We start from the raw sequence: 21,962 nt of genomic DNA on the forward strand, positions 1-21,962 counted from the left end.
TCCAGCAAGAGAGTCCCTCCTCTACGACGCCATCTTCCAGGTGATTTTCATTAAGTAGAACAAGCCTGCAGCCCAGGGTCTTTCCCACAGCCGCAAGGCTTCTCCTATTCAATTGCCTGCAAGAAATTCAGGCGCAGTAATTTCTATACAAGCTAACACAGCTTATTTTCTCGCAGATTCAAAGCAAGTCCAGTTTTTCCTAAAATCGTTCTTTTAAGGAAAAATTGTCGGGACTTGCTTCAGTACCCCTTGGACTCCCCCCTCAATGACTAAATAAGCAATTGTAAGTTTCCAATTAGCTTAATTAGCCAATAAGAATAGGTCATTATAGCTTGTTAAAAAATGGCCTCAAGTCAGTGGCGTCACAAGGGGGGGTGCGGCCCGCACCTGGGTGTCACCCGCCGAGGAGTGACACCAAGGCATACCTCCCAACATGACCCTCTCCAGGAGGGACACAATGCTCTGGTCCTGGACTTCCCTGGTAAGAGGTGGGGCTGCAGCACAGTTCAAAATTCAAATAGGGGAGCCTCACCAACTGTCATTTCACACACTGCCAAACATCACTGGCTGGGACTCACTGGCAGTTGGTGTGACTCCCCTATTTTAATTTTAGACTGTACTGCAGCCCCACCTCTGGAGCCTCCACCAATCATAAATTACCAGGGAAGTCCAGGACCAGAGCATTGTGTCCCTCCTGGAGAGGGTCATGTTGGGAAGTATGCCAAGGTGCAGGCTCCCCCTCAGTGGCAGGAGCTGGGTGCTGTACTGTAGTATTAAGTGCAGCACTCGGTTCCTGTCAGTGAGGGAGCCGGCACCGCACATGCCCGCACCTCCTCCGGGCCGGGTTCGGGCCGTGGGACCACGCCCCTCGCTCAGTGTCACGCCCCCTCCTTGAAGACCAGGGCAGCGATGCCACGCCCCTCATCTATTGTCACGCCCCTCCCAAAGGCCACGCCCCTTTTTGTCAGGTGCCGCGCACATGGCGTCCTTCCCCGCACCGGGTGTCACCGCGGGGAGAGACGCCACTGCCTCAAGTTACATTTTTTTGTTAATATTTGCACCCCAAATTAAATGAAAGCATTTATGTATGAGAATAACTTGCCATCCAAGCATTTGATCTTCTATGGTTGCCATTGAGACTGATAATAATCATCTGGTTGCATAACCGTGTGTCCATACACCAACGTATAGCCTGTACTTATATCATTCTATGTGCTTATACCAGTATAGATTACATGCATACCATCTTTACATTGTCTTCATCCTTATAACTTTTGGGTACATATATAACTAATATAAAGACAATCTAAGGGTCACTTATCATTTACACAACTAAGAGCAGAGCGCTAGCATTTACATATGTTCACTTTGCCTGATTATATCCAGGAGCAATGAAGAGTTAAAGCATACTGTACTTTACCTACTCTCCCGGAACGCCAGGGAGGCACACGAAAATCGTGTGGTGCTTCTGGCCGCCCAGATAAGAGGGCAAGTCTCCCAGCCATTTTCCCAGTGACCTGTGCATACATTATAGACTCTGGGCACACTCTAGCGCCCAGAGTCTATAACTCCGGCGCTGGCCGCACACAGCTCAGTGCGCTGCCTGCCGCCGGGCAGAGAGGAGGGGGCCCCCTCCTCTCTAGAAACGCCCCTGCCCCAACCCCTATTTTTTCAAATAAGGACATAAGACACGCCCCTGACAATGGGGTGTGGCCAGATGAGGAAGAAGCATGACACATGTGACTTGTCCCATACAATGATGAAGGGGTATCAATCCCGTTATACCACTGTTATCCAGTGTCACTGCCAAATACAGTGTGAATCCAATGGCTGCAGTGATGATACACAATAATTATGCAGTATAACTCACCAGCTCTATATGTGGGATCAGGGCCGGATTAAGGCTTGAGGGGGCCCCGGGGCAACTAAGTTGTGGGGCCCCACTCCAAGCCACACGGCGCCTGTGCCTTCCATTACCCCCCCCCCAAGCCACACCACGCCTGTGCCTTCCAATCCCCCCCCCCTCCCAAGCCACACGGCGCCTGTGCCTTCAATTCCTCCCTCCCCCCAAGCCACACGGCGTCTATGCCTTCCATTCCTCCCTCCCCCCAAGCCACACAGTGCTTGTGCCTTCCATTCCTCCCTCCCCCCAAGCCACATGGTGCTCGTGCCTTCTATTCCTCCCTCCCCCCAAGCCACACGGTGCTTGTGCCTTCCATTCCCCCCTCCCCCCAAGCCACACGGTGCTTGTGCCTTCCATTCCCCCCTCCCCCCAAGCCACACGGTGCTTGTGCCTTCTATTCCTCCCTACCCCCAAGCCACACGGTGCTTGTGCCTTCCATTTCCCCTGCCCCCGCAGCAACACACGGTGCCTGTGACTACGTCTGGTCCCGCACCCCTTCCAGCCCCATACAGAGCTCTCTTACCTTAAGTGCCCCGGCCAGCAGAGCTGCTCCTGGGTTCCCTCCTCAGCGTCATGGACACGTGTCACATGACGCTGATGAGGGGACTCGGGAGCCGCTCAGAGTCTGTGCTGCATGCAATAGAACATCCGCAGCTTCTGAGCCCGGCCCCCATCCGGGAACAGGTTCCACTGGACTCCTGTTCTCGACAGGGTCACATCGACCCTGTGTGGGGGCCCAGGGACGACCGCCCCTGTCGCCCCCCCTTAATCCGGCCCTGTGTGCGATAGCGCTGGTGAAGCTGCACCTGCACCTGACAAGCCCGAGCAGCACCCCCTGCCCTCCGATGCCCTGTGCTATGGCACATATCGCACCACCCTAGCTACGGCCCTCCACTGTAAAAGCCTGGCTGCCCCTGAATGTCGGCAAGTATGATTTAAACTCAGCCAGCCACATAATCTGTGTAGTGCATATGAATGTGCCCCTTAGTAAAGGGATGAGGGCAGGGCTGTCTTAACAGCAGTGTGGGCCCTGTGCAAAGCAATGCACTGGGGCCCCTACCCACCCATTCACGGGACAAAAAATGTACAGTAATTGGTCAATAAAATGAAACCTTTAGATTTAGTAGTACTTTCAACAAAATCAGTTTAAATATAAAAAAAATAAATGTTAAATATGACACAGCCAACATATAGTACACAAGGGAGCCTGCTGGCTGCCCATATTGGTGCCATCTATTCTTTTTAGTCTGGTATTTATTGCACTTTTTTTTTAGTGGGAGTGAAGAATGTAACATCCATTCCCAAATCCAAACCTTAATGAAGGAAGCAATGCCCATTGCCCAGTCTTACCCTGTCGCGGAAAACAGGGCCAGGCTCTTACCTGCCGGGTCACCCGGTCGGGACGCAGTGGCTTGCCTGGCAGAGTAGAAGAGTCTCCTGTCCTGACTCCTGAGGAGGCTGAGAGAGACCGGGACGATGACGGACCTGACAGATCCTCGAGTGACCAGTCCAGCACCAGACACTGTTCGGCAGGCGGCAGGCGGCAGCGGCACACTAGAAGGAGCCAGTAGCAGCAGGCCTAGGCTGAGCTGCTGTGGCTCTCACATCAAGGCAGCCAGTCAGCAGACGTCTCTCAGAGAGACTCTGTCTGACTGGCGCAGATGGATATAGCGGACAGGACAGATTAGCAATGGCGGATGGAGGACGGTGAGTAATTGTCTACCGTGGGGGGGGGGGGGGGGAGGTCTGGCAGATCGGAACACAGTGGTGCTTTAAAAATAAACTGCCCGCAGCTGCAGGGGGGCTGGCGGGCCCCTTGATGCTTCGGGCCCTTGGGCAACTGCCCAACAAAAGAGATGGCCCTGGATGAGGGGACACTTAGGCAGGGTTGTCTTAACAGCAGTGTGGGCCCTGGGCAAAGCAAAGCACTGGGGCCCCTGCCCATCCATTCACGGGAAAAATGTTTAAATGGTCAATAAAATTAAACCCTCCTACATGCCCATGAGACCTCCCACACATGCAGAGAGATGGGGAGGGGGAGGTTAGATCGGAATACAGTGCAGCAGCGGCCGGCTTATAAAAATATCACAAATTTACCAACTGGCCGCGGCTGCAGGGAGTGGGTTGGCGGGCCCCTACAAGCTTCGGGCCCTTGGGCAACTGCCCATCAAGCCCAATGGAAGAGATGGCCCTGCACTTAGGGACGTGCGATACTACCTGTCATCCTCTAGAGTTTTTATATAAAAACTGTGTTTTTATACGTGTGCCTTCCCAGCCACTGACCTCACTGCACTTCACTGGTGACACTGGTAACCCTACACACACCCCTCATTATGGCTCTGCAAATATGAGATGCAGGAGGCTAAAAGCATAAATTGCACCAGCATATCAGTTTAATTTACATTTTAAATAGCTGTAAAATAGCTGTAATAACTGGAGAAATAATTTAAAGCAAAATAAAAGTAACATCCCCAGAGCTACAGTACTTCAGCATTATTTCCCTACATTCCCCCGAGCTGTGCCAGCACTATATATTGCTGCAGCCATAGGGCAGCCGCATTATAACCCCCTTCGCCCCCCCCCCCCATAACTAGGGGCGGGGCCTAGCACTGTAGCGGGGTGACGTTATGTTGATGGGCGTGTCCCCGGTGGACTGGAGTAGAAGAAGTAGGCAGATTGCTGCAGGTCATGCACAGCAGCAGCAGCAGCAGCAGCCCGTAATACCGAAATAGACTCTGCCATGTCACTGTACAGAAACACAGTCTGGTTCCTGAAGGGGCTGCGGGAATATACCAAGTAAGTACAGTGGAGGGGGTCAGTGCTGTGATTAGCCAGCGGTAGTGTGCTGTGTATACAGGCGCCTGGTGACTGCTGGTGACTCTTCCATGCAGTTCCTATATGCACAGGGTCAGTGGGTGACAGGAGATCTGTGGGCTGAGCAGTGAGTCCGTGCTCTATAGTATATAATCACACTAGATGTACTTTTATGCCATAGTCCTCCTTATGTACTAACGCACTGTACAGGTATCTTCCATCCAGCACTGTTTGCACTATACAGCTGTCAGTTTGTGTAAAGGAGGGAGGGACATGTGTATGTGTGTGATATAATGTTGTTACATAGTGAAGTTATTGGTTTCCTGTGCTTAGAGAGTACAGTTTACTTATGGGACCATCTCCATGCTCACTCCCAGTCCTACAGAGTCATCATTGCCAAATCCAGTTATATATGTTATAAAATAAAGCTGTAACTGATTTGATATAGTAAATATATTTACAAATCTATAAAAATACTTTTTTTTTAAATTATTATTTATACCCCTTTTACACCAACCCGGTTTATTGCAGGGTTAACCCGGGTAGCTCTTTGGTGTAAAAGGGGACAGGGTTGGATTCCTGGTTGGAGTGACCCGGGAATCCAACCCAGGTAACTTGCCGGGTTTAACACTGGAATGACCCATGAAACCCTGCAGTGTAAATGGTGTGATCCGGGTTACAATGCCCTGGAGCGTGCCGCATGCCGGCTGATTGGTCGGCTTCAGTGGTGCTTGGAGATGACGTTATCTCCAAGCGTCCACTTCCACGCTGGAAGAGCCTTGTCACTGCAGACCCGACTCCGGTGTGAACGACGTCGGCTAAATTCCTGATTTGGTTTGGAACCGTGTCCCAAACTCCGGGTCAGATCCGGAATTTAGGTATAGAAGTGGTATTATTGACTTCATAGGCACCTCACCTAATGTTGGGAGGCTCTGTTAGGACTAGTTTTTCATGTTAATTGTGCCAGATGAAGTGTCACATTGTTTTAATTTCTCTCACTTTTGGTGTAAATTAGATTGAATAAAATGCCTACCCTCCCATATGACCCCTTCCATTAGGTACAGTACTCTCTGCTCCTGGACGTCCCACTTAATTTATGATTGTAGTCACCTTTGAACTAGTTAATTGATGAGACAAGTGTTTCAACACAGGTGGCTGCAATCATAATTTAAGGCCTCCATATATCAGCAATTGATTGCAGCAATTTGCAATCGATTGTGGCAATTCTGCAAAGATTTTTATACACAATCGATTGCAAATGGCAGAATTGCTGCAATCAATTGCTGATGTATTGGGGCCTTTAGGTGGGAAGTCTAGAAGCAGAGGGGATGCAGAGTATATTGGGGTAGATGTATGATAGCGGCACTTACCGTGCCGCTATAACGCTTCCCGCGTTGCCTCTTTACCGAGGCGAAGCAGGAAGCACTACCGATGAAATGTAAGAACATCTCATCGGCCGGAGAGGGGGAGCGTTAACTCCCCCCTCCGGCGCTATCCGCTAGAGACAGCAGCGCATCAGCCTAGTACTGATGCGCTGTGTCTCTGTCCCGGCCGGCTCCACTGAGCATGCGCGGGATCTCGCAAGTATCGCGAGATCCCCGCGTGCAGCCCTGGAGCCAGCAGCAGCCCCAGCTGTCCCTGCTGTGGGGATAGGCTAACACCAGGCTGTAGCTGTCGATATGACAGCTACAGCCGTCCGAACGGTCATGTGGTATGACCGTTTCGTACATGGCCCTGCCGCTCGGCGCTGCTATCTTGTAGATAGCAGCGCCGATAATCACAGGGGCGCATAGACCCCCGATCATACATCGGGGAGAAGCGGTATCAGCGCACATAACGTGCGCTGATACCGCTTCTGGGCTTCGTACATCTACCCCATTGTACCTAATGGAATGGGTGATGTTGGAGGGCCTGACAATGTACTGACAAGTTCTTGTGGTGTGTGCGTGTTTTTTTTTTTTTTGCCTATTTTAGGGCTCCATTTACATACAAAGGGAAATACCAGCAGGAATTTTAGTTTAGGATCACTGTGATACAAAGGAAAATTCCACTGGTATTAGTAATACTTACCCCTCCGGCGAGGTCCCGCGAAGTCCAGCGGAACCCTCGTCCTCGAAGAGGTCCTTTGCTGGGCTGCTGGCAGCCTAACGCTGCCAGCGACGGGGCTCCAGGGTCATGCGCATGCGCGACGGTCCATCTGTGCATGTCAGGGAGACGCGGCAGTGCCTGGAAGGCTTAGTTGAAGCCGCAATCTTTTAGATGGCGAGAGCGATGCTGTGCAAACAGCGGTAATCTAAGATTACCGTTGTTTACTAAATACAGCAAGATGGTATAACCCCTTTAGCGAGCGCTAAAGTGGTTCTATTTTGTCTGTAAATGGGGCCCTTAAACTTCAATGGTTTTTATTAATTTCTCAACAAATAAAAAAACTGTTTATAGGGTGAGGGAGCAGGGATCTCCAAGTACATATTCAGTCACAATATATGATATTCAGCAACTGAAAACACAACCTATGAAGTAGACATATATCTGGATTTATTTAGTCTAGACGACCATGGTGCGTGTATATATATATATATAGATAGATAGATAGAGAGTCTGTCTGTCACTGACTGACTCTGAGATTTCCTTCTCCGTCTGTGGTAAAGTGATGACATTGCACCCACATATAGAGCAATTGCAGTCTCCATTTCATAATGGATTTGGTGAAGTTATTGCCTGAGGAAGGAGGAACCCTCCATTATAAGGTATAGCTGCCTGAGCTGCTATTAATATGTAGCCTATGGTTTCATTTTCGATTTCTTTATTTTAATTCTGACATGGTAGACTGTAGAGCAGGGATGGCCAAACTCTGTCCTCGAGAGCTACCAACAGGTCACGTTTTCCAGGTCACCCAGCAGGTGCACAGGTGTAGTCATTACTCACTGACACATTTTGAAAGATCCACAGGTGGAGCTAATTATTTCACTTGCGATTTTGTGAGGAGACCTGGAAAACGTGAACTGTTGGTAGCTCTCGAGGACCGAGTTTGGCCACCCCTGTTGTAGAGTCATCTTGGTCACGCTAACAAGTAAATTAGAGCTGTAGCTAGACACTTTAGTGCCTGTACAAGAGAATACATGCTGCTCTTCCATCGTAGTGGTACGTATGCTGAACCTATTGCAAGCTCTTGACCCCCATATACTCCCCCATACTCCACAACCATGCCTTGTAACTGGTGTATGAATCACTAGTACAGTGTACACTGTCTGCCTTTTCTAGAAACCCTTCTCATAGTCCCTCTAGTTTTGTGCTACCATGAGATGGGATAGGCATGAGGGGATGGTAGTGTATATCCCGACGGACGAGGAGCCAGCCGTCGATATACTGATGCTGGCATCCCGCCGCCGGGCAAAATGCAGGCGCCGCTAGCCCCCTTACGATCAGGATACCGTGTTTTTCGACCCGGACGCCAACCACTCTGGCTGGTATGTAACTTTAATATGAATGTAATCAAGAACTGTTTCTATACAACCTTCTGTTTTGATGATGGATAAATGATTAATCTGAAATAAAATGTATTCAGGAGTTGCAAAAATAATAGCTTTGAAAAAAATCTGTCCGCATGTTTGAGAAGCTACACGACTATGTTGTGGTCCCCTATCAGTGTTATAGGGGGGATGATATGTAACCAGTACATCTACTTGTTAGATTACTCCATAATTCTCCTCTTTTATTTTGTAGAGGTGGATATGAGGCTGCAGCCAAACACTTTGTTGCCGAAGATTTGCAAGTTGATGTTACTGGGAAATCCTTTATGATCACAGGAGGAAACAGTGGTATTGGCAAAGCCGCTGCTCTGGCAATAGCTAAGAAGGGTAAGGTTATGGGCACTGAGATGTAAGTAAAGCATGAAGAAATAATTTACATCAGTGTCACAGGCATTACATTTTGAGGGTGGTTTAATATTAAAAGCAGATTTCCTTGTCCGGCTGAGCAGTTCTGGCGGTCATTCTGAATACGTTTAGGATTACTCAGATGGCCAATGGCTGTGACCAGTGGTGATCCGATGCTGTGTCTTTGGACTCTGATATGTGATGACGGCAGGAGGCGTCTTTTGTCCCCAGAAGCTTCCTGCGGCATTGGTGTATTTCCAAATCGCTTCTGTGTCCAAAGATGCAGCTGCGATGCTTATAGCGTACAGCGCTGAATCCGGCCCTTAGTCAGTTCTGTTATTATTATTATTATTATCCTTTATTTATATGGCGCCACAAGGGTTCCGCAGCGCCTTACATAGTACATAAACATAGTGCACAAACATAGTACATAGACATAGTACATAGACAGTTGAGCAGAACAAGAAAACAGTGTCATACAGTTTAAGACAATGCAATACAAGTACATGGTATATAAACACTGCTGCAACAGAAGCAGGATGGCAAAAGTCACGGGTTAAGTGCTTTTGAGTATAGAGCAGATAATATAAGTAAAGAAAGGATAAGCACAAGAGGAAAGAGGGCCCTGCTCGTGAGAGCTTACATTCTAGAGGGGATGGGCAAACAGACAGGGGTGACACGGATGGGGTAGAAAGTGAGCATGGGACAGAGGGTTAGGATGACAGATGGGTGGATTCCTATTTTACAGTATGTGTGGAAGTCATTTGAATTAAGATTTATGCCACTGACATTCTACTTTAAGAGGCAGTTTTTGTAGGTGTCTGTGGAAAGCCATGGCTGTTATATCAGTTTACGTGAAGTCTGACGGGTAGCTGAAGCCACTTCATGAAGGGCTATTTAGAGAGTTTGGTTAACGTATAAACCAGCAGTCTCAGGTAAATGTAGAAATTGGTAAAAGTAGTTATTGTAAAGAGATGTTCAGATGTAAAATAATAAGTTGTGATCAAGTGTGAATTCTATAAGGCACATTTATTGATTTGGAGGGTGATGGGAGACATGTGAGGTTTGCAGGATATTTATTCCATAGTAAATCCGCTGTCCGTGTGTGGGGCCTGGATTTGGTGATATGTCACCAGATAATAAAAGCAGAAGAATGGAGAAGTAGATATAGTTGTAGGTGTGTAAAAAAAATTTATAGTGACACAATGAGGCTGTAATAGTCAATTTTTGATGAAAAGAAATCTCATTAGTTTTTAGAGGAGGTGAGTGACTCAATAGGGCAGCAGTGTGCCACTTAGGGTTTAGAAGCAGCATTCAATCACTCTCCATATCTACAAGTGTCTAGAGTATTTCCTTTCAAACGGCATTCCCAGTTAGCCATGGGGGTCCTTATTGTTTGCCAGGTGTATTGTCAGGCCCCCATTGCAACATTTTGTTAGGGTGCCACTATAGACTCCTGGGTTCTTCCTCCCTCAGAAGAGTTGCAGCTTTTTCTGTGCATGTGTAGTCCAGCCCATGCGTCTTCTCAGAAGAGACCTCTGCTTGCCCCTTCACCTGTCCCATTAGTGGGATGCATCCCCCGTACTTGTGCTAGAAAAGAGAAGTCACAAGCTCAGGGAATACAGCTTTAAGGGAACTTCCCAAAATGATCTCAATGCTATGAGTGTCTAATGGCAGCACCAGAGTACACTACATAGTTTGTGAATATAATGGTAACTAGATCAGCCCATAGTGGTGACATCAAATAATTACCGCTGACGTTTGGAGCTGCGAACCCTAAACCTGCAATTGTTGTTTTGCAGCATTTGTGTATTCGTATCCAGGTCGAACGTTAATACTTTTTTTGGGGGGGTAAAGAATGTATTCTGACACCATTGTTTGAATGTATTGGATTATTTTAGGTGGCACAATTCATCTAGTGTGCAGAAATAAAGAACGGGCTGAAGAAGCAAAAAAAGACATTGTCACCAGCAGCGGGAGTGAGGTGAGGATACTGTATGTATAGGCATTACTAGAAAGCCCCTATGTATGGTGGCCCATAAACTAATCTAAAGGAGGGAAGTCTATATTTCATATGTACTTCACCAACCTCATACTAATAGCATTAATGTAATATATTTCCAAAGATCAATGTATTAGCAATCATAAAATGTACATTTAATATAATAACAACATTGTGTCTGTTTGTTCCAAGTTGGTGCAAAAACGACTTAACTCATTTTCATGAAAACTGCGTAATTTTGTAGTGGAAACGACTAGAAATTACCTGCACTTTGTTTTACCTCGATCTGCCAAGTTATCGTTGAGCAATAAAAAACAAAATTTATTAACATCATCAATGCAAGAGATAGGTGTGGCACCATGCGTGCGGCCGGTATGGGGTGGGGGGAGAGGTGCTTTGGCCACACGGTCACTTTAATAGGATAGGTTACATAGCAGTCTGTGCACAGGGCACACAGTGACATTGGTGTGAGTGGTGGGTGAATAGGATAGGCTACATAGCAGTCTGTGCACAGGGCACACAGTGACATTGGTGTGAGTGATGGGTGAATAGGATAGGCTACATAGCAGTCTGTGCACGGGCACACAGTGACATTGGTGTGAGTGGTGGGTGAATAGGATAGGCTACATAGCAGTCTGTGCACAGGGCACACAGTGACATTGGTGTGAGTGGTGGATGAATAGGATAGGGTACATAGCAGTCTGTGCACAGGGCACACAGTGACATTGCTGTGAGTGGTGGGTGAATAGGATGAGGCTACATAGCAGTCTGTGCACGGGGCACACAGTGACATTGGTGTGAGTGGTGGATTAATAGGATGAGGCTACATAGCAGTCTGTGCACAGGGCACACAGTGACATTGGTGTGAGTGGTGGGTGAATAGGATAGGCTACATAGCAGTCTGTGCACAGGGCACACAGTGACATTGGTGTGAGTCGTGGGTGAATAGGATAGGCTACATAGCAGTCTGTGCACAGGGCACACAGTGACATTGGTGTGAGTGGTGGGTGAATAGGATGAGGCTACATAGCAGTCTGTGCACAGGGCACACAGTGACATTGGTGTGAGTGGTGGGTGAATAGGATAGACACAGAAAGAAGCCTGAGCGCTATTAAGCCAGAGAGTCAATTATCAGTGCAGCAGTGAAACTTAGAGGTGATTGCCAACCTCACTGACAAGAACAATATGAAAAAACACTGCGCTCTGATAATTAAGTAGAAACATATGAGTAACACCTTGGTATATTAAACTCAATTTATTATCTATAAAAAAAGATATTAAAATAATAAGACACACATAGAAAATGTCATATAAAAACACATAATAATCACATAGTCAGCTGAGGAAGCTATATAGAATGTGAACAATAAAGGATAATTGAGATTGTGACTACAGATAAAGGAGATGATCAGGCTCCGATATTAGTATCTCAATCCTCTACAATTGATTATAGATATATTAATTATGACAATCTGTGCCAAAAAGTAAAGTTGCAGCTAAGTAGCCAATTCAGGTGTAATCCGCAATGCATGTAACATGAGAACATTGACACAGTCTAGCTAATGGTAGCTCTCCCCTTTAGAAAAAACAGAAGCCTTTGGTGTTATGCCAACACATGTATCAAAGTCCTGGATACAGTGAGTTATCCCCAACAAATTGTAAACATGAAGAACCGCAAGTGAGTCTGTATCAGGAAATGATTGTAAATTCATGAAATGTGTTGCAGGACAGAAACGTAGGTACCTGAGAGTTTATACAATGATGGGGGCCATAGGTTTACCTGTGAAGGCTGCTATCACGATCTCTGAGTGTTAGAAACACAGGACCTAGTGTGGCTTAACGTGGGTCAGCACGGCCAGCCAGGGAGTGACATTCGTCGGAGGTAGATGTACTGCAGCGCACTGTGTAATGGAAATTAATTCCAATCTCCGTCTGTGTGCTGACGTCCACCGGGACCTTCAACTGGCAGTGATGCGTCTTGGGTGCCTGTGCTCTGATAGCACAGTGTGGTCAGCAGACAGGGAACCGGTGTGCACCCGCACTCTCTCAGGAGAAGTTATAGATTACCGCTTCTGATACAGCCGCAATTAGGTAGTAGTAGCAGGTCTCATGAAGAAAATGTGAGCGACTGTCAGACCATTAACTGCAGGTATCTTGATCGGGGAGCAGCTCCAATTAGCTGAATAGAGAACACAGCATCGCGCTTCGGCTACTGCTGTAGCCTTTTTCAAGCTGACTTGAAAAAGGCTACAGCAGTAGCCGAAACGCATTGCTGTGTTCTCTATTCAGCTAATTTGGAGCTGCTCACATTTTCTTCATGAGACCTGCTACTACTACCTAATTGCGGCTGTACCAGAAGCGGTAATCTATAACTTCTCCTGAGAGAGTGCGGGTGCACACCGGTTCCCTGTCTGCTGACCACACTGTGCTATCAGAGCACAGGCACCCAAGACGCTATCACTGCCAGTTGAAGGTCCCGGTGGACGTCAGCACACAGACGGGGACACAATTTGTTGGGGATAACTCACTGTATCCAGGACTTTGATACATGTGTTGGACATAACACCAAAGGCTTCTGTTTTTTCTAAAGGGGAGAGCTACCATTAGCTAGACTGTGTCAATGTTCTCATGTTACATGCATTGCTGATTACACCTGAATTGGCTACTTAGCTGCAACTTTACTTTTTGGCACAGATTGTCATAATTAATATATCTATAATCAATTGTAGAGGATTGAGATACTAATATCGGAGCCTGATCATCTCCTTTATCTGTATTCACAATCTTAATTATCCTTTATTGTTCATTCTATATAGCTTCCTCAGCTGACTATGTGATTATTATGTGTTTTTATATGTCATTTCCTATGTGTGTCTTATCATTATTTTAATATCTTTTTTTATAGATAATAAATTGAGTTTAATATATCAAGGTGCTACGCATATGTTTCTACTTAATTATCAGAGCGCAGTGTTTTTTTCATATTGTTCGGGTGAATAGGATAGGCTACATAGCAGTCTGTGCACTGGGCACGCAGATACATTGGTGTGAGTGGTGGGTGAATAGGATAGGCTACATAGCAGTCTGTGCACAGGGCACACAGTGACATTGGTGTGAGTGATGGGTGAATAGGATAGGCTACATAGCAGTCTGTGCACAGGGCACACAGTGACATTGGTGTGAGTGGTGGGTGAATAGGATGAGGCTGCATAGCAGTCTGTGCACAGGGCACACAGTGACATTGGTGTGAGTGGTGGGTGAATGCACTGTTGTCACCAGTCTGTATAGCGCTGCTGGTCACATGGGCCACTCCTGCGACAGAGCCCCTATGCAAAGCAATACAACTATAATACCTCAAATAAAAACAATGTTGGCAGAAGCGATTTCATCATGGGTGAAGCTGCAGGCAACAGTTAGTGTATATATATATAAATATATATAATGATTTTATTTTACAGCAATGCAGATTGTTGTATAATTAGTCCGTAATTTCCCATGCTTTTTATTTTATTAGCGTGTTTTGATACACTTACTGGATATGTCTAACCCAAAAGAAATCTGTGAATTTGCTGAGAAGTTTAAGACTGAGAACAAGCTGAATGTATTGGTGAGTTTCTGTACTTTACACACTCCTTGGTATAATTATAGGACACAATCTGATAATCGATGTATAGCCCTGCGGTGCGTGTCGGATCCTAGTATAGTACTATCCTATAGTCCAATGGTGGGAACAACATAAGCCTGGGCCTTTTACAGTATATGGCCCTTAATTCCACAGGGACCAACGCACTAAATGTTTTGTGCAGAAGTGCAGTGTGATGCCATGTAGTTGCTTTTATGGGAATAAAAGGGGAGCCTCTCTGGAGGTGTAACATTTTTACACAAGTAGATTAGAGGGGATGTAGTCAGGAAGCCGACTGTCTAAATGCCAACTGCCGGCAAGGTACTAATGATAGGCATTGAAAACCCGACGCCTGTCATTAGACCTACGCCGGAGCACGACGCCCAGCATACCGAACGAAGGTAAGCCGGGTGCGGACAGCCGCGGGGGGAGGGGAGGGTTAGGTGTCAAGGCTCCCAGGGGGGCTTAGGGTGAGGTTAGGTTTAGGCTAGGGGAAGGGGGGTTTGGGTGGCACCCCCCCGGCAGATTTAGGTTTAGGGTGTGTTAATGGGGGAGGTGTTAGGTTTAGGCACTTACAGGGGAGTTAGGGTTAGGCACCCTAAGGGAGGGTTAGGGGGGGGAAATAGGGTTAGTTGTACTTACCTTATTAGCGATCGGGATCTTCACCCCTGCCGGGCTACCGCTGTTGGGATTTCGGTAATACCTACTGCACCTGATTAGAGTGGGCTCCCACCCCTGCACAGTGTTTGCTAGAAATATGAATTGTGATCCCATATTCAAAAAGAAAAAATTTTTTTTTTGCAGTTGGAGATTGCTTATATAGGATAAAGAGGTGGTACGTGTGTATATAGGGGGCGTTCCTTGTTTTGTAAGGGCCGCAAAGCATTTTCTTCTCCTGAAAAGGAGCTTCAATTTCATGGGTGGGTGCTTCAGAGATCATGTTAATCTGAAATCATACTGTCAAATAGGGGGAATCTTGGAACTCCTATGTGGGTGTATTTTTCCTTTTTTATGCACTTAAGTGGCATATGTAATATAGACAGCGCCAATGTGCCCACTCTTTCATCAATCACTTATGATCTGCATGAGGCTTAGCAGGGTATATAAGAGAAGAACTACAAAGCATAAATGAATGAAGCTTATGTTCCTAAAGTGGTAGGGATGTTTTCAATGTATTCCCTAGTGACTTTCTCTTAATTCGATGCAGATTAATTATCCGGAAGGGGTTTCCAAACCGTTGTATGTATGTATGTATGTATGTATGTGTGCACTGACATGCGCTAAGCAGATAACTAAGTACATTTGCACCAATAGGCTGTGCTTTTATTTTGGTTTCAGTGAAGTATCAGATTTGCAAGTCACTCGTGTAACATCACTTTAAGGGCACTGACGGGCAACATCCGTCCCTCCCTGCATTCACCTGTACCCCAGCTCCTTCTTGCCATGTCAGACTTGTTGGAGATAGCAAGACAGAGTAATAATTGTTTAAAATGCCTGCTGGAATGTTATTACTGATGGGTTTCTTTTTTTGATCATATGTATTGTGTGTGTTTGTTTTTTTTACTTTTGACCGAGATTAAGGATAATGTGACCTTTTTGAAGGCTAAAGAGCTGCTCAGTGTGGCCCACACAATTGTATTTGGTTGCCTAGCACTACCTTGGTATATTGGTCACAATATCATATTAGCACACCAACAGTTGAGTTACAAGGTAAATAATTGCCTGTAGTGACATGGGAACATTGCCATGTTCTATAGGTTGTGCAAATGCACTGTTTTAGTAATATGACCACATTTGGGGGGAATCTGCAATATATTCAATAATCCCAAGATATTTTTGGTCTTGTTTTGAGGCCATCGTGCATCAATATTGATCTAATTTTCCTGATATCACAGTGACTAGCTGACAGGACACCGGACAGCTGTGTTTGGTCACTGCGGTTGTACGCCATGGATATTAGAGCTACCACTCTCTGTTTTGTTCTAGCAAGTGAAAATTCCAATAGTGCTTTTATGTTGATGACAATGCAGGTCACAGTCGGTATATTCTCTTTGCATGTTACAGCATAAGTGACTACTTCTCACTCACATCTGGTGCTGCAGCTGACAAACTGGGCCATATTTTATAGTATCTGCCCATTCCTTTCCTTACTTAGTAGATCTTATGCAGAAGAGAGAGGAAGAGTTCATATGTTATCTATTTTTCAGTAAAGCACTGACCTATACGCAGAGCTGGGATCCTAACATGACACAAACACATTACATACAGTGACGTGAAACAGACCTGCCCCAATGAGCTTACAATCTAAAAAGTTTCTAGACCTGCCCTACCCCTCCGTCTTTTTACATGGCAATGTTACTGTGTAGTGATAGGATTGTCAGCTGTTAGGTGTGGGAATAGTGGCTGGGGATTCCATTAAGGAGATGAAAGAATAAAACAATAATCCAGTTTCTATGAAATAAGAGCCCAGTTGAAACCTATTCCATCGGGAAATCAACTGAAAAAGAAATCTCATTCTATATAACCATTATAATCCTGTGAGAGATGGGAATCCTTTTAAATCTTTTTAACTTTTGCTAAATATTTCTCGTTAGGAGAATTTGGTTAATTGAGCATTTCCCAGTAGGAGTAAACTCATTTTTAAGATGAAATAGAAACATAAACTGTAATATAAAGATTGTTTTGACAACCTTTTAAAATAAGTCCTAGGTTATAGAAAAACAAGACCTCTGCAGGACTACCAAACAGCCTGTAAATGTTAATATTATGAAAGGCATTATGAACAAATAGCTGGTGGCTGAGATGGGGTGATATAGGTCCTAATCAAATGAGACTTTACTTATTTGTGAATGTATTATTTTTCTTTAGCTGTTCAGCAGAATCTATGTGCATAGGGTATCTCGTATTCAGTACAGCAGTCCCTCCTCCACTTCTATTTTTAAGCTGTATTACCACTTAAATAGGCACATTTTTTTTCAGTTTACCACTTTAAAATATTAGTAGATTTGGATGTGAGTGGTTGGAGCAGTCAGAAGTTGTAGTCTTTGGTGTTTGAGGCTTCTCATTGGTCCGCCTGTTTGCACCCCTCTTCTGCAGTGACCAGTGTTTTTGTTTTTTTTGGCTGAGGCTGTGTGACGAATATCTGAACCCCAGGAAAGATGGCTGCATAGAATATTCCTCAGGGCTACTCTTGGAGAGTGAATATTTTGCCATACTTACTGCTTTTAAATACATAAATGGGATCTGCCTTGCTACTTCCACAGCCAGTGCATAATGATTTGTAGTTAGAAATGGGTTATTAATTAGCCATATCACAGCTCAGCAATGCCTGTCACACAGGGCCGGTCCAGACTTTCAGATAGCAACAGGTTTGAATTTTGCAACACTGACAATTGACTAAAGATCTGACAGTTCGGTATACGGCTGTGCAGCTAGATCACTTCCAGCTTAGTATAGGCCTGTAAGTGTCACCACAATATAACCGCACACGACATCTTATTGGGCTAGTTGCTCTCGTCTGACTGCAGTGTTGTAGTGTGTGCAGGTCCTGCTTAACCAATCGCGCACGAAAATGATGAAAGATAATTGTCAATTTGATACTGCTGGTTGACTCTAGATTTTTGCTCTGTTTGTAAGTAACCCCTCGGTGGATCCCATTAATCATACACCCCTAGTGGACAATTTTCGTGCGTGATTGGTTGACTGTAGATTTTTGCTCTGTTTGTAAGTAACCCCTCGGTGGATCCCATTAAGCATACACCCCTAGTGGACAATTTTCCATGGCTAAAGGTAGAATGTTTGTTTGGGTTAGCAATGCAATATGTTCTAAACAAATAATGTTTTGGAAATGAGCATGCACCCAACGAGAGATGAATGGGACTCCTGTCAGTGTCAAGTCCCCACCAACTTTTATCCAGAGATCGGCTGGATAGTCCTCTGGTTAGAACGGTGTTACTGCTGCGTCTTTAAGATTGAAACTTTTTGCCTTTTCCTAGATAAACAATGCTGGGTGTATGGTGAACAAACGCGAGGTAACAGAAGACGGCATAGAGAAGAACTTTGCAACAAATGTGCTGGGTAAATGATGTATTTTTTTTTCTATCTGACAAGTTCAGAATGTCTTCAGCATAATGTGTAAGTGTTTCGACACTGACCTTCTGTCAACATTGTAAATGATGGCCGTCAGAATGTCAACCATGCTATTTTAGTGACCCCTAACCCTAAAATCATGTATCAACATTCAGACCAGGTCGACATGGTGTTGTCACTCTGAATGTTGACATAATGACTACGTACTGCTAGTAGTAATATTAATATAGATCATACTGTGCCCTTTTCCTGTTCTCCTGGGTGCTCACACAAGGTGTTCCTCTATTGCAGTGTCTATGTCTAAGCACTTTGCTCTGGTCAGCACTGACATACAATTAATAGCTTACACCTTTAATACAAAGAAGACCCAAGAGCCCTCCCCCCTGTAACATTGCCTGCCAGTATGAAGATTTCCATTGCATGAACTTTGACTGCTGGTAAATGAAAGTCTTTGTTTTCCCAATTGGCGGCACTTGGTTACCAGATGAGAGCGAGCTATTGTTGCTGCAGAGTGCTCTGTACAGGGCTATGTGCTGGATGCTGCGGTTTTGGTACATTATTGGATGCATGCCAAACACTGACATTTTGAACAATCAAATGAACAGACTGACACAGAATGTCAACCCCAGAACATAACCTACAGCTCCCATTGGCTCCTGCTCTGCGGAATCCATTCATTTGGTGGTTAGTGAAGACTTGTCTGCTTGTTTTTAGATCCAAATCCTGAAAACCTCATTGTGCTTTCCAGTCCCTTCTGATGTACATCTGCGTGCTGCTATCTCTGACTGTTACTGCTGTAATTTAGCCAAAGCATTGTTGTAAATGGTGTGTGTGCAGGTGTTGATATTGCAAAGATATATAGGCGCACACCAGCGGATGACTCACAGCCCAGTTACTGGTGTTGGTTTATTGAGAGAGAGAGACAGAGAGAGAGAGAGAGAGAGAGCAGGTTCAGCCGTGCTCATTGTTACATGTACACTGGTAATGAAGTGAGCTTGAGAGCAACGGGGTCCTATACAGCGCACCAGCCAGTGAGTGTATGCTGCTAATGGGTAGTGGTGCAGGGATGCTGGAACAGCTTTTAATGCAAGTATGAACCTGGTCTTTCAAAGGAGCTAAGCTTCTGTCTCCCACCATGTCACTTTCACAGTACTCAGACAAGATGGCCCCTGCATATGCTCAGTAGTACTCTCTGCAGCCATCTTGGAACTGAGTGAGGTCTGCTCTACACAGTAAAACAAACACGCCGCCACTGACAGTGAGTGTACTACCCGGTGGCGGTGTGTTTTTATTTTAGCAGCCAATAAGAATAAAACAGACTTTCATTGGCTGCTGTACCCAGGGCTGGAGCTCACTTATGAGCTCCGCCTTCCGGCTCCCGCAGTGGGTGAAGGGTCTCTCCCATATTGCCAAGTGGGACCGGAGGAGCGGACAGCGACGGATGAAGAAGGGGGAACACGGGTAAGTATAATGTGTCTGTGTAAGAGCGCACTGTATAAGGGACACTACAATAGGGGGCACTGCTACTGTAGATATTGCATAAGGGGCACTACTACAGTGGGAATTCCATGAGTGGCACTACTACTAGGGGCATTGCATAAGGGGCACTAAGGTGCATATGGATTGGAAAGGAATGTTCCCAGAGTGATGAAAAACGGTGGTGTCATGTTGACAAGCCCTCGCTTTTCAGTGGCCACACCCACTTTTTCAGAGCGCGCACATAGGGCCTAATTCAGGTTGGATTGCAATGCTGTGTTTGCACACAGACTGCCGATGCTTGTAATCTGCGCATGCGTATAAGACGCAGGGCGCGAACCATGCGCAGCAATTGGGAATGCGATCGCAGGCAGTATGCAGACCCACCACTAAGTGACAGGACGTGGCGTTTGTGGGTGATGACAGGGGGCGGTCATGCGAACGCAGGTGTGTCAGTGCGTCTGAATGCCGCTGCAGGGGCGTGCATAAATTATTCACAAGGAACCCATATGTAGCCGGAGTACTCACTGCGTGTGCAGGAAGTTTAGCAACTTCTGCGGCATGGTCATATCAACCACAAGTGCGCGTGCAGCTCCGATGTTACTGATGATTTCGCATACTTACACATTAGTACAGATGTGAGAAGTGTGTAAGGGGGCGGCGTCATGTAGTGTTGAGCATCTGCATCTTGTGCTGCGACGGCAGTGCGAATGCATTCATTAGCATATTTTCGCATTGGCCGGTTGCGTGCGAACGCAGCATTGCGATCCAACCTGAATCGGGCCCATAGTTTGGGGGGCAGGGGGGCGATTTTTCTTCTTGCACTGGGCTCCAAATACCCTAGTTACGCCACTGCTGGAGGGACCGGAATACTGAGTCTGCACAGTAATGCACTCCTCTTCCTGTCCCTCCAGGGAGGCTTCATGTCCTCTTCACTCCTCAACAATCATAATTTGTTCCTGTGTTAGGGGACGAGACCCCTACATATGCGTTTATATTCCTATGGGGGATGTCTGGGTGGCCCCAATAGGATAAGCTTACTCCTGCAGCCTAAGGAAAGAAAAGTGATGCCCATCTAACCCCATAGAATAGCAGGAAGAAAAGCAATATGTCCGGCGCTGGAGGAGGGTGTATCCACAGTCTTTGTTATAACCTAATAAATGTGTCTGTGACCAGACTGTCAGAAGGAGAGCGATCGTGTTCTGGGACTGTCCTGATAATTGTCTCAGCTTCACCCAGTATAGTGATCAACCGTTTACTCACACACTGAGCGATATTATTAAGTAGGAATGACTAAAAGAGAGTGACCAAGTATAAATGTATAGTCTTTGCTTAGTAACCTCTGTTATTGCTCTTAGGAACATACATTTTAACAAGAGCGCTGCTACCTGCCTTGGAAAAAGAGGACGACGCCAGAGTAGTAAGTCCCGTGTGTGTGTGTATACACAAAAAGCACAAATTCCATTGAGGTTGGTTTGTCCCCCATCCACACCCAATTGCTTTCAAAGAGATGTGAATCAGATCGGTACTTACACTCTAAGGCCCTCATTCAGAGCCGCTCGTTAGCGGCAGTACGCTCGTTCCGAGCGATGTTTGCACATCTGCGCATGCGTACGGTTTTTAGTACGCATGCGCGAACCAGTCAGTGCGGCCGAAAATCGTTGGTACGCAATATAGCGAGTGCCTGCTATTTTGAGTGACAGAATGAGGCGTATGTGGGTGGTAACAGGGGAAGGTGCTTGAAAATGGGGAGTGGAGATCCGAACGCAGGCGTGCTTAAAGGTCAAAACGGGCGTTTTATGGGTGTGCATATTTAAAACAGCAGCGTCAGTGACCACGTCACTGGGTTATTTTATAGCCAGAACTGCTCGCAAATTTGTGGTAGCAAACACCAACCACAAGAATAGCGAGCAGTTCATACGCTGGTCGATGTACTCGATTAATCTAATAAATAGCGGACATGACGTAGGATGCGAGCGGCCAGGGGGCGTTTTTAACAAATAAACGAGCGTATGTTTTGCTCGCTCGTTCAAACTTAGAGGTGTGAACAGACTGCAATGTGCGTACGGATCATTTGAATAGCCACCCCTTGTTTTTAAACGAGCGACCACAAATAGCGAACGGCTCTGAATGAGGGCCTAAATTCTAATTAATTATTTACTTTATTATTTTAATAAAAAG

At 46.0% G+C, this 21,962-nt stretch overlaps 1 protein-coding gene across 1 annotated transcript in view; it reads left to right on the forward strand.

Moving 5' to 3' along the window:
• The first annotated feature begins 4,558 nt into the window (after positions 1–4,558).
• The window catches only part of DHRS12 (dehydrogenase/reductase 12), a 33,565-nt gene continuing 16,161 nt past the window's right edge, over positions 4,559–21,962 (forward strand). The window contains exons 1-6 of the mRNA XM_088469234.1: positions 4,559–4,699; positions 8,441–8,574; positions 10,494–10,576; positions 14,109–14,201; positions 18,212–18,293; positions 21,140–21,201. Of these exons, the coding sequence (XP_088325360.1) occupies positions 4,644–4,699; positions 8,441–8,574; positions 10,494–10,576; positions 14,109–14,201; positions 18,212–18,293; positions 21,140–21,201 (510 nt within the window). The 5' untranslated portion in view covers positions 4,559–4,643. The remainder of the gene's footprint in view (positions 4,700–8,440; positions 8,575–10,493; positions 10,577–14,108; positions 14,202–18,211; positions 18,294–21,139; positions 21,202–21,962) is intronic.

This window comes from Taudactylus pleione, unplaced genomic scaffold (assembly GCF_031769625.1).
Source record: "Taudactylus pleione unplaced genomic scaffold, aTauple2 ptg000089l, whole genome shotgun sequence".
Lineage (NCBI taxonomy): Eukaryota > Metazoa > Chordata > Amphibia > Anura > Myobatrachidae > Taudactylus > Taudactylus pleione.